General features: G+C 36.3%; 1 protein-coding gene across 2 annotated transcripts in view; it reads right to left on the bottom strand.

Moving 5' to 3' along the window:
- Positions 1-13,398, bottom strand: part of BANP (BTG3 associated nuclear protein) — a 138,326-nt gene that overhangs the window by 68,287 nt on the left and 56,641 nt on the right. The window contains exons 8-9 of one of the 2 annotated variants that reach the window (XM_009573734.1): positions 5,970-6,100; positions 2,031-2,093 (exon numbers count right to left, since the gene is read on the bottom strand). In XM_009573734.1, coding sequence (XP_009572029.1) covers positions 2,031-2,093; positions 5,970-6,100 — 194 coding nt within the window. Of the gene's footprint in view, positions 1-2,030; positions 2,104-5,969; positions 6,101-13,398 lie in introns of both variants that reach the window. The other variant, XM_009573732.1, reaches the window with a different exon arrangement.

Here is a 13,398-nt window from a genome sequence, read left to right as displayed (position 1 = left end):
GTTTCTCATCTCATTATTAAACAACTTCAATATTAAGGAAATCTATTAATTTAGGAAATTCTGCTGAGGGTTATTTTGGCAATCCAGCTGCAATTCTATGGTCAGCACTTTAACCACAGAGGATAAACAGACTAAAAAGCAAGGAGGTTTTTCAGCATCAGCATGTTTTGCTTTTTCAAAGTTACTGTATAATGTACAGTATTTTTATGCAAAGTTTCTTTATATGGTTTTTGCGGTAAGATTTTTGTTTTTCCTTATTTATATAAAACTGCAAATTTAAGTCAAACCCTTACTAAACTAGAATTAGCAGTATAACACTTCTACATGTATGGAGTGCTATTTACTATTTGTTGTTATAAGGTTACTGCCTGTGCTAACAGATTTTTTTATTTTATCAAAACTCCATACCAAAGACCAACATAGTTCTATTACACGAATTACATCTATTACAAAAAATTCTCAATAATGTGAAGTATTTTAAAGGAAACTGTAGCTACAAAGCCTAAAAAGGAAAGCAGTATCTTTACAAAATGAAGTTCTTGTTCTTATATATGCAGAGGTGTCTTTTCAAAAGTGCACTTAGATTAAGAAAAAACAGCTTCCCAAACACAGAGACTTACAATGAAATAGCACATTTCTTTGAGGAAAAAAATACCAATTCTTTGATTTGCATGTTTTCTGCGTTTTCTCTTACTGGCAGTACTTCCTCTTATTTGAAGCTGTGTACATTGTAATAAATTTAAAACCAGATGTTTTGATCTGTCATGGACAAATGTAGTCCTTAAAAGTCTTATGTACAGGAACTTCAGCTGAAACCAATGGACACCGGGGGGTGTGCTTGAACCTCAGGATCAATTACAACTAGTATCTGCTGAATCATAATTTTTTCAGTGGCTCTTTACCCAAGAACTGCTTCAGTTTTATTGTGGCACACTATGCATTCCTTTAGACCCAGAACATTTTGATCCTTTCTTATTTCTCTCTAGGTCTGACAAGCTCTTCAAAGGAGACTGCCTTTAACTATAATATTTATATAATATTTACAATAATATTTACTCTACAATAGCTCCCTGTGTTAACAGTATTCCTCCACACCAAAAGTGGTTTATGAGATGTGATTTAGGGTACTTTGGAAATGGATTAAACTAACCCACAAGCAGATTAACATTGAGTAAAAAAACTCTACAGGGAAATCATACAGATTAAAATTGTAGTCTGCATTTATGTTTAACCTTAATTTGCTATTGCTTCTTCATGTAACAAACTAAGTACACAAGAAATCGAACAGCAGTTTTAGCAGTTAGGAGTCTCTATCCATTCTTAAATAACCAACAATAGCACTCTCACTCATGTAAATCCAGCTGCCTTTAATAGCTGTTTTGCCTGAGTGGGGAAAAAAAAAGTCAAAATTGGAGGGTTCAGTACTGGATTTATCCATTTCCATTCTACTGTACTATTTTTATGGAAAAAATTACAAAGTGCAAATACTGCAGTGCCAGATTACTTCATCAGTAACAAAGGTTAAGTTCACTTCATTCTGCAATGTATCTTTACTAGATGGCATCTGAAGGTTTCTCCAACTCCTGTTCAACAGTTCCCACAATTAAAGACACTGAAGTATTCTGAACACATTTAGTTCATAAACCTAACTAAAATAATTTCATTTCTCAACGGCCATGCAAGCACCTAAGCTGGTTTCCTGTAATACTCTGTAAGTACTAAATTTCCAATGAAGACCATCAGCCATATATAACAATCATTAGTGTAACACACACATACAGAGCTGTCTTGACTGGTCAAGACAGGAAAAAAACCCAAACCAAACCAAAACATAGAGACAGAAATAGCATATTGCATTTACTGCCTTAAAGCACATTTCATCCTGGCTCCACCACATGCTCTCACTTCTACCCGCAGAAGTGTATTGTAGCGTATTGTAGCAGATCTCTGTAGCAGAGGTACAGTTTTAGAATCGGGGCCCTAAGTTCTGGCCAATATCTGCTCCACGGGCACCCAAACTTTTGGCTCACCTCACTGTCCTGCGTGATTTGGACTTGCTCGCCTTGAGGAACCTGGGCTATGTGGAGATGGCCCTGTGGGATCCGCAACAAAAGAAAACACCAAGGAGCATCAGAAGAAAATCATAACTAGATGAAAAAGCTATTACCTTGCATTCAATACAGCTTAATATATGGAAGCAAAATGCTTATTCAATGAAAACCATTAAAGATAGCTGTAAAAAAAAAATAAAGTGCATCCATATCTCCCCATCTTTTTAAGCAAACTATAAGCAGAGTGACTTTGAAGAAAGAATGGTTCATTTTCACATAAATGGAAAGAAAATAGGCATAATAATAAATAACATTTATGAAGTGCATTTCTTTAGACAAAGTATCTGCATTTTTGACTGATATACAAAGCACGGGACTAACTTGCTTTGGTAGATTAGCATTGTGCCTGAAACATTAATCCCATTTAAAGACCTTGGAAACTCAGTTCTTAAAACAGATACGCCAAGATTAACTACTCACTAAGAGTGAGGTTTTAAAAAGTATCTGTATCCATATATCCTTGTACATTCACATAGTTATGATGAAGTACAGTACCATGCTAAAGACTATCTCTCAAGATGCTATAAATTGGCCCAAAGTCATTAATTTGAATGCAGTTACACTGGTTTATGTTAGTGGAGAATATGCCCTAACAATTTTAATAATGTTAACACACTGTATTGCTGACCATACCCACCACTTCAGAATGGTATCAAGCCTACCATTTGATCAAAACATGGATAAGGGAGTGGACGGAATTCCTTGTGCATCCTGACTAACCTAGCAAAGTCTTTGCCACTGTGATTTACCTGAAGGGAGATTGGATTCTAAATAACCTACTTCAGGGTTTATAAGGCTTTGTGTTCATTTTAATATGCCTGCATGAGACAGAGATTAAAGATAATCATTTGGAATTCTGTCAAAGGCTCTTCTTATTTTATAACACAAGAACAATTGCATGTGATTTTCAAAGAAACACAGATCCCTCTATTTCAAACAGTTTCATTTCCTTTGGAAGGAAACTGTCTATTTATAGGGAGAAAAAACATACTGAAAGTATCACTCTGACAATAGGGACTGTATATAAAATTAGAGCACAGCCCAGTCCACGTTGAGATTAGAATCACCTTCCCTCCTTAACATCCAAGCTCTCAGGGCTCCCAGGAAAAAGCATTGAAAATTTAAAAGATCCATTTATAGTGTTTTCAAATATAAGCAATCCTTTCTGACTAAAGGAAGGGGGGAGAAGGTGACTTTATTTACCTTTGTATCATGCAGCATTACAAAAAAGAACTGCTCACTCATCTTTTGCAGATACATAGCTGGGCGTCAAGGACAGTCCTTTTAGTTTGTTCAAAAATTCCATTCAGTACTGAGGTTTTTTTAAACATATCTAGTATCAACAACTACTACCTTACTAATGACTCTTAGCCTGATCTATATGTATCATTCCCCAGAACCGAAAAAGCAACACCACTTTCATCTGTTTCAACTTAGGACCCTTTACATGTTTGACAAATTATGACAACATTTAGATAGTGGTTGTGGGTCGTAGTGGATCTTTCCCAGATTCCCCAATCAATTTAAAGGATAGTTGACAGGTCCAGATCTTTGAACGAGGCAAACTTTCATCACTTACATCTATAAACCTTTTGTCTATTATATCCATGTATTTAATATAATTTTCCCTTCTACTTTGTCTTTCAAGACATGAACGATACTTTTCAATCATCAATTAAATCTCATAAAAAGATCTATACAGAAGTTAAGAAGATACGCTCTTTAAAATACATAGGGAAACCAAAAGACAAATTAATTCACACGGTAATACTGTGAAGTTATGGCAAAATGAAATGGAAATGGAACCTTTGCACCCAGTTCCTGCAGAAGGAGCATTATTTCACCAAGGATGCTCTCAACTGACAGGAGGGAGAAAAAAGTTTGCAAGTTAATTTATTGAACTTCTCTTTAGTCCTCTTCCAAGTTTGAGAATAGTAACTCAAAGCATTTAGGATCTAGTTCTGTTAATCAATCACTCTCCAGGATTAGCTCTTCAACTTCCATTTAAGTCATATGGTATCCAGGTACATAACAGGAAAGGGCAAGGCCTTTGGGACAATGAAAGGGGTGGCCCAGACTTTCCAGCCCCATCTGAATCTCACAGCTAATGGTTCCTAGCATCCCTTACACCCACATTCCAGCTCTTTCTTTTCTCTTACTTTATAAGCAACCTTTTTCACTTTGGAAAAATGTGCTCTCTACACAATTTCCTCTCCACAACTCTTACAGTTGCTGTCTGGAGTTCCTCTCAATCACTTTCATCTCAAACCCCTTCCACTTCTATGCATTCCTTAAAAAATACCCTGGCTAGTATTTAAGTCCTCCTTTTAAGCAATGCTTACAGCTCTGCCAGCTGCCTTCAACACTGTGCCGCACATCTTGAAATTTTCCCCCAATTTCCATGACATTTTTCTCCTCTGATTCTTCTACTGCTACTCCAGTAAAGCTTCAGCAGGTCTTACAGACATGTCTTTTTTGATAACATTCCAAAAGCATCAGTCCTTCATAGCCCTTTTTTCTTCATCATATTTCTGAGCAACTTCACCATTTCCACGCTGACTATTTGCAGCTCTACATAACCAGACTTGAGTATTCCCTGTGACAGAGATAGAGAGTTTTCATTCTTTACGTGTAAATTATTCAGTTGGGCACATTTGCTCCTTCTCTCCTGCGCTGCCTCTCTTACTTGAGGAGAGAATACTATAAATACCTACCAAAGATGCTTCATTATCATACTTCAGACACTTCTTTGTAATGGCGTTGACTAAAACCTTTGCAACAGCCAGACCACTGGGTACTACAGTTTATCATGTTGACTAATCTCTCTCAAGAATTCTTGTTTATTTGCCCATTTCCACCTGTTTCTTTAGCCTGGTTCCTAAGGAAAGTGGGCTTATGTGATCAACATGCAGAACGGGTACATACATGTCTGTGCACGTTTCTTTCTGTTCTGTGCTTGGACACTGCCTGGCACAGTTGAGTGCTGGCCCATACTTAGACTTCTGGGTACCTTCAAAACACTAATACCATCAGTGAAAAAGTTTCTATGTTATATGACCATGCATCAATGCTGTAAACGGCAAAGCCTGAAGTTTTTGAAAACTAATAGCAGGCAGATTTCACACATTAAATTCTCAGGTTTCTACCACAAAAGAATGAGTGTGCAGATATAATTCACTATTTCTGAATGCCGCACATAGGAAATGCCACACAATCCATTATTTCATTATTTTCTTACACTTTTTTAAAAAATTTGAATTTAAAACAATCCTTGTAGTCAAACTGTGGCGCACATGAATTAAAGCCAAGGTGAGTTTTTTCAGAGTACACGAAAACCATATATAAAAATAATCATAGCCTGAGTAGGAGTCTCAGGCTTAAAAAATGTCAATCTTTATAACTTTTACTTATACACCTGTAAAGGATTCAGCTAACAGATGTTCAAAAATGCCTGCGAATGCAGGGTTTTTAAAATTAAAATAAATAAATAAATGCATTCTTGTTTTGAAAGTCATAGCTAGAACTACCTCTGAAGTGTAAATCATATGCTTAGTAGGTCTGCTATTATTATTATGGCATGGGCAAGCAAACAGCCAGGTAGAGATTAGTCGATTCTACATACAGTAATGAACGTGCATTTATTTGAAACAATTGTGTGAGCAAATCCTGCATGAAGATTTTTGCCAAATAACTCTAAAAATTTTTTCATAAGCCTTCACTATTTATTTTCTGAAAATCATGCTTAAGAAGTGATGATAGGTCACTTTTTCAAAATAAGTATTAAATTTCAACTGAAGCAAAGTTTGCAATAATCTAGATTGTCTAAATGGAATAATTTAGAAAAAGTTGAGTACATACTACTTGGACTTGTCCATCTTCTCCTATTTGGTGGATCTGAACCTGCTGAGCATTGGCTAGTGCATAGTGTAGTGCCTGTGGCTGGTTCTGCTGGATCTCATTAGAAGCTGAAACTGAACTCTGCGAACCCTCTGAAAAAAAGACAAAAATCCAGCTTTATTATGTGTGTATATCTCATGCCAGTGGCCATGCAACAATGCATATTTAAAACCTGTGGAAACCTAATGCAGTCAGTAAGCAGATGCAGATCATTTATACGTTAATATTCTTATGCATGTTCATTGCTCACCTGTAGATTTGCTACAAATTCTAATTTTTTGTCTCTGAGAAAGCATGTTTAAAAAACATCTTCTGAATCTAGATTAAAGATTCTGCAACTGTAAAACTCGTATCACAGCAAAACCACATACATTTCCTAAGAAGGTGAACACTTTCTTTTGTGCACCTGTGTAGCTGAGAACTATTACTGCCACCACCACCACCAAGATACATTTGAAAACCCATCCTGTAGATTGAAGTTATCATATAAATAAAGGAGGTATCTCCATTGTTTTTCAAGACCCATCATCTACAATTCGTACTGACACACTTGAGCCTAGAATTATTGTTTTTTAACCTCGAAATGGCAGGTTGATTTCTTGAATTAAATGAATTTAAACACTACCTCACACTGCAAAGTAAGGCCTTCTGAAAATGCCCCTACAAAAAGGAAGACACCTTGGTGTTATCTTCGGGTAACAGTGACAGCCACCAGGAAAACCATTGCATGATTTCAAGAGGATAACAACTTGCATTCAAAGTAGACATATCATAGATTCATTTCTAGGTTTTCTGGCTGCAGGGAAAGGATTCTTATAAATTTAAGAGGCAAAAAACAAGTAAAAAGAACTTTTTTTTTTTAAAAGCATAAAAGCACTCAAATACCTTTTTTTTTTTTTTTTTTTTTTTTGAAACATGACTTTTTTAAGGCATTTGGTGTCAGTGATACTGAGAGACTAATAATGTCAATAATTCTGTACTAAAAAGGTGAAGTGGAATACAGTGGACCAGAGACTAATGCTATGCATGGGTCTTCCTGCAGATTAAGACATCACTAGCAGGTAAATGTACCACTAGATAGCATATATCCTTTTAGGAATCAGGAAGAAAACCTGGGGCTATCTATCAATGACACTTTTGCAGCACATGTGACAAGTATGCTCTGCTAGGAAAAACCTTAAAATGTGCCAGTATCATACTAATATCATAGTAGTATCATACCAAGATTCAGCATCAGTCCTGGTTTTCTTCCTTTTTTTTTTTATTTGAGACACCCTGGAGAACGGGACTCTCATAAAGGGCTTTTAGAATAATGTACTAGAAGAAATACTTTTTACATACAGTATTCCTGTAAACAATTTTAACATTTTTCTTTTGCTATGCCACAAAAATACATTGAATGAAATCTCTGAAGCATTAAGTGTTTTACAATTTTTCTAAATTATTTACTGCTCTGACAATTATTTCTATGCTACAAGGTAACGTAAAACACATTAACATCTAACATGTAGTAGCATTCAATACTATAGGGCTTTCAAGATGTCCAAGTACTGGAAACTATGATGAAAATATTTAAGAAACAGTGTCACTCTACTTCCATTGTAGATTATTTCCTTACAAGATTTTATGTATTGGTTAAATAAGCACTAGATAGGCCTCATCCTGCTCAGAGATGACTGATGGCTGATATAGTTTGATTTTTAAAATGATGGTTGGTTTTTTTGAACCAACACAGCAGGAAGCCATAAAGTTTCATACCTCTACTTACTACTCTAAGATTTATACTGAAAAGAGAATGTTAGTTTTGCAAGAATGAACTTTATCCACTCATACAAATATTTTAATGGAAATGTTCTTTAATAAAATAATCCATTTGGTTTTTTTTCATCCCATCTGCAAATGTTTGTGTAAGACGACAATTTTGAGTTTTAAGTCTAAACAAGGGAACTGGAAACTAACTCAAAACCACCAAGCTAGTATTTACTTATTTGCTGAAAAGTTTAGTTGCTTAACAATTCAACTAGACAGCTCTAATTACGTTAACAATCTGCAAATACGTAACTACAACCAGAACACTTATGCAGTAACTGAGCAAAATATAACAAGTACGTGTTTTTGTTGTCTACTGGACATACCTTTAATACCTTACATTTGACTAGTAGGTAACTGCAGAATGTTTATAATTTCTTAAATATAGTCCTGTTGCTTACTGTGCAATTCCAGTATTTCCTGCACTGTTGTACAATGGTAGTTTGCTGTACAGAATTCTGGATGGGATTAACAAATCACAATTGGCAGAAGAGTCCTGTACCTAGTATGAGAAACTGCACCATCAACCAAATAAAAATGCAATTTGTTCAAATTCTGATACTAGATCATGCTTTCCATTGCCACTGGCTTTGTCACAGTCACCGAAAGTAACATATTCTGGAAGGAGCATTTACCTAAGCCTCTTTGTCTTTCACTTCTTCTCTTATTTCCATTACTTCAGTCGTAGTAATATGTTATGCAATTAATTTTCTGTATTTTTTATTTTTACAAATAGCATTTTGTTAGGATACTAAATGGCTAAGAATGCCCACTGTTACTCATCTTGCTTCTTATAGGCTACCACTAGTCCATTCCGTTGTGATTTTCTTTCCATCATGCTTCCCAGTCCCCCACTATGTAATTCAACAGCTGAGTTGAGTTACAACAACAGTGTCCAAATACATATTCCTTCATTTAGTTGTGTACGTGTATACACACATATGCATACATACATTACTTCATACGCTCAAACATATATAGTGTAAATGTAAATACACATACACGAACAGCAAAACTGGACTTGAGACACAAGCGAGCTAAGACATGTGTTTCACTTACAGATTTAATAACCTTCTTCCTAGCAGTACTTTTCCTGTAGCTTACACTTACCATTACACAAACTGCAATGCTATACTTCTGAGAAAACACAAAGATGCATTTATAATGTGTATTTATTTTCTGATTAAGAAAATTACGCAATAAAACAGTATCAGAGAAGTAAGAGCTGCAGCAGATAAAAAACAAATATTTACATATATATTATATGCACATATTGAAATACATTTTTAACTGTAAAGTCCAAAAGCCGTTATTTGTAAACCATCTTTTGCTTCACAGATGCCAGAAATTATTACGCTTTTCAGAGGAGGGCACAGGAGACACAGACTGAATGCAATCACACTGTACATCTCGCATGGTCACTTATAAATAGATTTCAGTTTGGCTTCACTGCAACAACCACAGTTGGGTTTTCTTTCTTTTTTTGCTGGATTTTGGTGGGGGTTTTTTATTCTTAGGAAGAAAAAAGAGAGAGGATTCAACAGTGTCTAAAAACAAAACATCCTTTATAAGTATTGTTTTTCCCCTCTAAATCTCTGACCAGACAAAAGCAATATTTATCCATTTTTAAACATTCCCCATTAAAAACAAACACAAACATGAATAGCACACAGCTTGAATAGAGGATATGTCAACAGTTATAAATCACTATCATGTAAACTATCTAGCCTCACATTTACAACTTTGATATATTAGAGAATCTCTGGCACCGAGAAGCTATACAGCTGAACGCTTGCTTTGAAATTTTCCATTGCACTAGTTACGAAGGAGTACTTCGACACAAACCGAATGGCTTATGTAGGGCTACTACAGAGCACGTTATCCATGGCATTCCCAAAGCACCCTCCACGAGACGGAATAGCTTTGGAGCCACCCACAGAATGGAAGATGCTGCACTGCCCATTCCACAGGTGATTCAAGTTGTGATACAGGGGAAGAAAAACCCGACTGCTGAAATATGCCTTCCTCCAAAGTTGAAATTGGACCTTTTACATTTTATGTTTGTTTACTGCATGTGCTGATGAGTCAAAGAAAATTTAGCCTGAGTCTGTCTTCTCAGACAAATGTTCAAGAGTTGGCAAAATCACCCCCACTGAAGCAGATACTTCTGTCACATTTCTCAAAGCTAATCTTCCTCAGACATTGCCAAGCAAGATTAGATTTGCCAGACAAATGCAATTTGTAACAGTTTCAAGAATATGCGTGTTTAATTCTCAACTAGGATCAGTTTTAAAATTCCTCACTTCAAAGGCAAAACCTTTGGCATTTTCTAATTCTTTCCTATTCTCATTATACTTCATATTTATCAGTTGAGCATCTGGCTTCTCATTTTGGAAGGAAACATAGGAGGAACAGATTCTGTAGCAGAGGGGATTCATGCTTAGTCTCCTTATGTGTTGTTATTCAAAATTGTTTTCCTAGTGTATAGGCCTCCCAGCCTCACACTTCTGCTTATAAACTAGGACGTATTTTCTTGCTTCCTTGACGTTTAGTCCTAGCAAGGAAAGGTTAATGGCCAGACGTAGCAAAGCAGTCCTCAAAAACAAAAAGCAGGAAAAACACCATTAATAGAACAATTAATAGAAATAAAACTGTATACTGTAAACCATTATCTCAACTTGACTCACCCAGTGCTAAATGCCTCCAATTTTGCAGAACAGCTTTGAAGATTTGGCTGCACATCCATTTTTATATGTGACATCTCGGCATAGGCTGAGCACTTCAGCCTAAATCTACATATAAATCCCAAAGTCATAGAACTAATTAAAAATTCCAACATGGAAAACTGTGATAACAGCTTTAACAATCTTAAGAGAAATTAAAAGAAAGAGAGAAAGCAGTCTTCAATTAATCCTCCTCCCAAAAACCTCATTTCCAACTGCCTTCCCTCCATAGACTGCTAACGTTTTTAAAAAGAGTTGTATCTAGCTAAATTATCATGGCAGCCATATGTACAACTCTTGTCAGAAAAAAAAGAAGAGAAAAACACACATTAAGGACTGAAGTGTTGGCTCTGAGAAAAGCAGAGCAAACCACTGCAATTAATACCTCAATTCCAACAAAAGGGAACAGCTTCAAACAGAAGAGCCAGATAAAATAAGGAAAACCAACTTCTGCCTAAATATAACAGTCTGCTACAACAATTTTATGCAACCCATAAATCTTGTGGCTACTGTAAAGCTGCACAGTCAATTAAATGTAGAACAATCTCAATTAATATCTTTGGGGGTGAAGGACAGAGAAGAGATATTCATTCATATTTTCCTACCAGCTTCCTTAGACATGTTTTTGTCTGCAGATCAGTTCCTCTTGAGCTCTTAACACTCGAATACTATCACAGAATTACGTCAAAAACTTGTAAGGCTACGTAAGGACTATGGGCTCAGCCTCCTGCTTTTCTATGTCATTTGCATAGCTAATTTTTCCATATGATAAACAGAGCAGAGAGGAAATCTGTTATCATTTCTAACTGCACAACTCAAATCAAAGCCACCTGCTACATAAACTTTTATGCACAACAAGCAGGAAAAGCCTAAAGGTTTTGACATGACCAACAAGTACATAAGAATGAAGCTCATCAATAGCAATCCTCTTTAGATGTAAATAATTCAGAATTATTTATTATGTGTGCAACAACTCATAAAAATCACAGAACAGATGAGGTTGGAAGTAGCCTCTCGAGATCATCTAATCCAATGCCCTTCCTCAAAGCATGGGCAACCAGAACTGGTTGCTTCGGACTGCATGCAGGTGGATTTTGACTGTCTCCATGGATGGTGTCTCTGCAGCTTCTCTGGGCAACCTGTTACTGTGTTCAACCACCCTCAAGATTCCTCAGAGCTGGAGAAATCAAAGTCAGGTCACAGGCAGGTGAGTTTCAGGCTGCTTTTTTTTTTTTTTTTTTAAAAATGAGGCAAATTAATTGCTGCTAAAAAGCAGCTCTGGAAAATCAAGTCCCCTAATTCATAGGGAAGGATGTCCAGCAGGGCAGCGACCATGCTGATTTGAGACTATTTCAGGACTAACAAAAATATTATTTTAATGGTATGTAGAGATGTTCAACAATTTTCACTGCCAAACAGAAAATACTAAGTTATTCTAAACTTCTAGCATACCAGCATTTAAGAAAATATTCTGTTACATATAAAAGAATGGTGCTCCTTTGCAACGCTTGAAGAAGGTGCTAATAAATTTCTGCTGATTGAAACATGTATTATTATAGTACGACACCACAGAAAGCTATCTTGCTATTCTCAGCCTCTAGAGATAGCTGATGAAAAATATTACTTCAAGCCAATCAACACAACAGTTTTGGATCTGAGCCTTTTTTTTGTGGCACCTCTTGGTCACAATTTTAATATGAAATATTACAATCACAAATTCAGAAGTGGAAAAACCTTACGAAACTCTGGAAAAAGGTCACACAGGGAATGTGGTGTTCATTCATGAATGCTCAGCACATCGAAATCATATTTAAACCTCTTAATGATGTTTTCAGAACAGCTCAGCTGCATGGCAGACACCGTGATACTATGCGCCTGCTCAAGGCATCTGTTGATGGCAATAGTGCATCTTAAAAAGAAGTGCTTTCTGAAGACTACAGGAGTATCTTCTAGGGTAAGCCCTAAAACTTCCCTAGGAAATTGTCATCATTTAGCTAAGAATCAGTGGGTTTAACTACTGCCATCATATTTAGGTTTATCATATTTAACCTGGTAAAAGGGGTCAGTGCGCATATAAATTTTTCCCCCACATGGCATAATCTGAAATGCTTGTTTACAACATGTGAAATGAAAGTGCTTTCTTACTTAATGAGTGCGACACCACTGTTGTATCTAAACTATCAGAGAAGCTGATACACTTAGCTTAAGGTCCTCAGTGACCTAGCCTGGCTAGTCACAGAACCATGCTCTACTAAATTTCCTGATCAAACTAAATTATTATAGCTTCTTTGAATAGAAGTCATACAGTCTTATGCTGAGTGAGTGGAGGCAAAGCCAGAGCTTATCAGAACATCTCAGAGCATGTTATACAAGAAACTACGCTGCATATCCCCACATCCTTCACACTGTAAACACGACACAGTAGCCATTCACAATCTTTTAAGAGCCCTTTTTTTTTTCCCCATTATATCTTTTGTGAGAAGCAGCTACTATATTCCGCCCAACAGATAAACAACTCAAATGCCTGTTCTATGTGAACTGACATGGAGCAACATATTATTCAGTGAAACCAAACACAGGTATTCTTCTGCAGACAGCGGCAACCACAGCTGGGTGGAGACCTGACATAAAGCACCTAGAAGCTGATCTTAATAGCTATAACTAACAATAGTGGGAAAGACAGTTTCTCAAGTAGCTGAATTCCAGACTGTTCAAGGCTCACCTTAAATTGCCCCCTGAAACAAATGCTACCATAAAAACTGTCTGGGTTCATATGTAACACTTTAAAAAGCCATATTTGACAGCTATGTTGTCATAACTGTGAAATACAGACCTCCTTTACTTCAGAGCTGTGAAAT

The sequence above is a fragment of the Fulmarus glacialis genome, unplaced genomic scaffold, assembly GCF_000690835.1.
Source record: "Fulmarus glacialis isolate BGI_N327 unplaced genomic scaffold, ASM69083v1 scaffold1803, whole genome shotgun sequence".
Lineage (NCBI taxonomy): Eukaryota > Metazoa > Chordata > Aves > Procellariiformes > Procellariidae > Fulmarus > Fulmarus glacialis.
The sequence above is the reverse complement of the archived record's forward strand: the minus strand, read 5'-3'. Positions and strand labels throughout refer to the sequence as shown.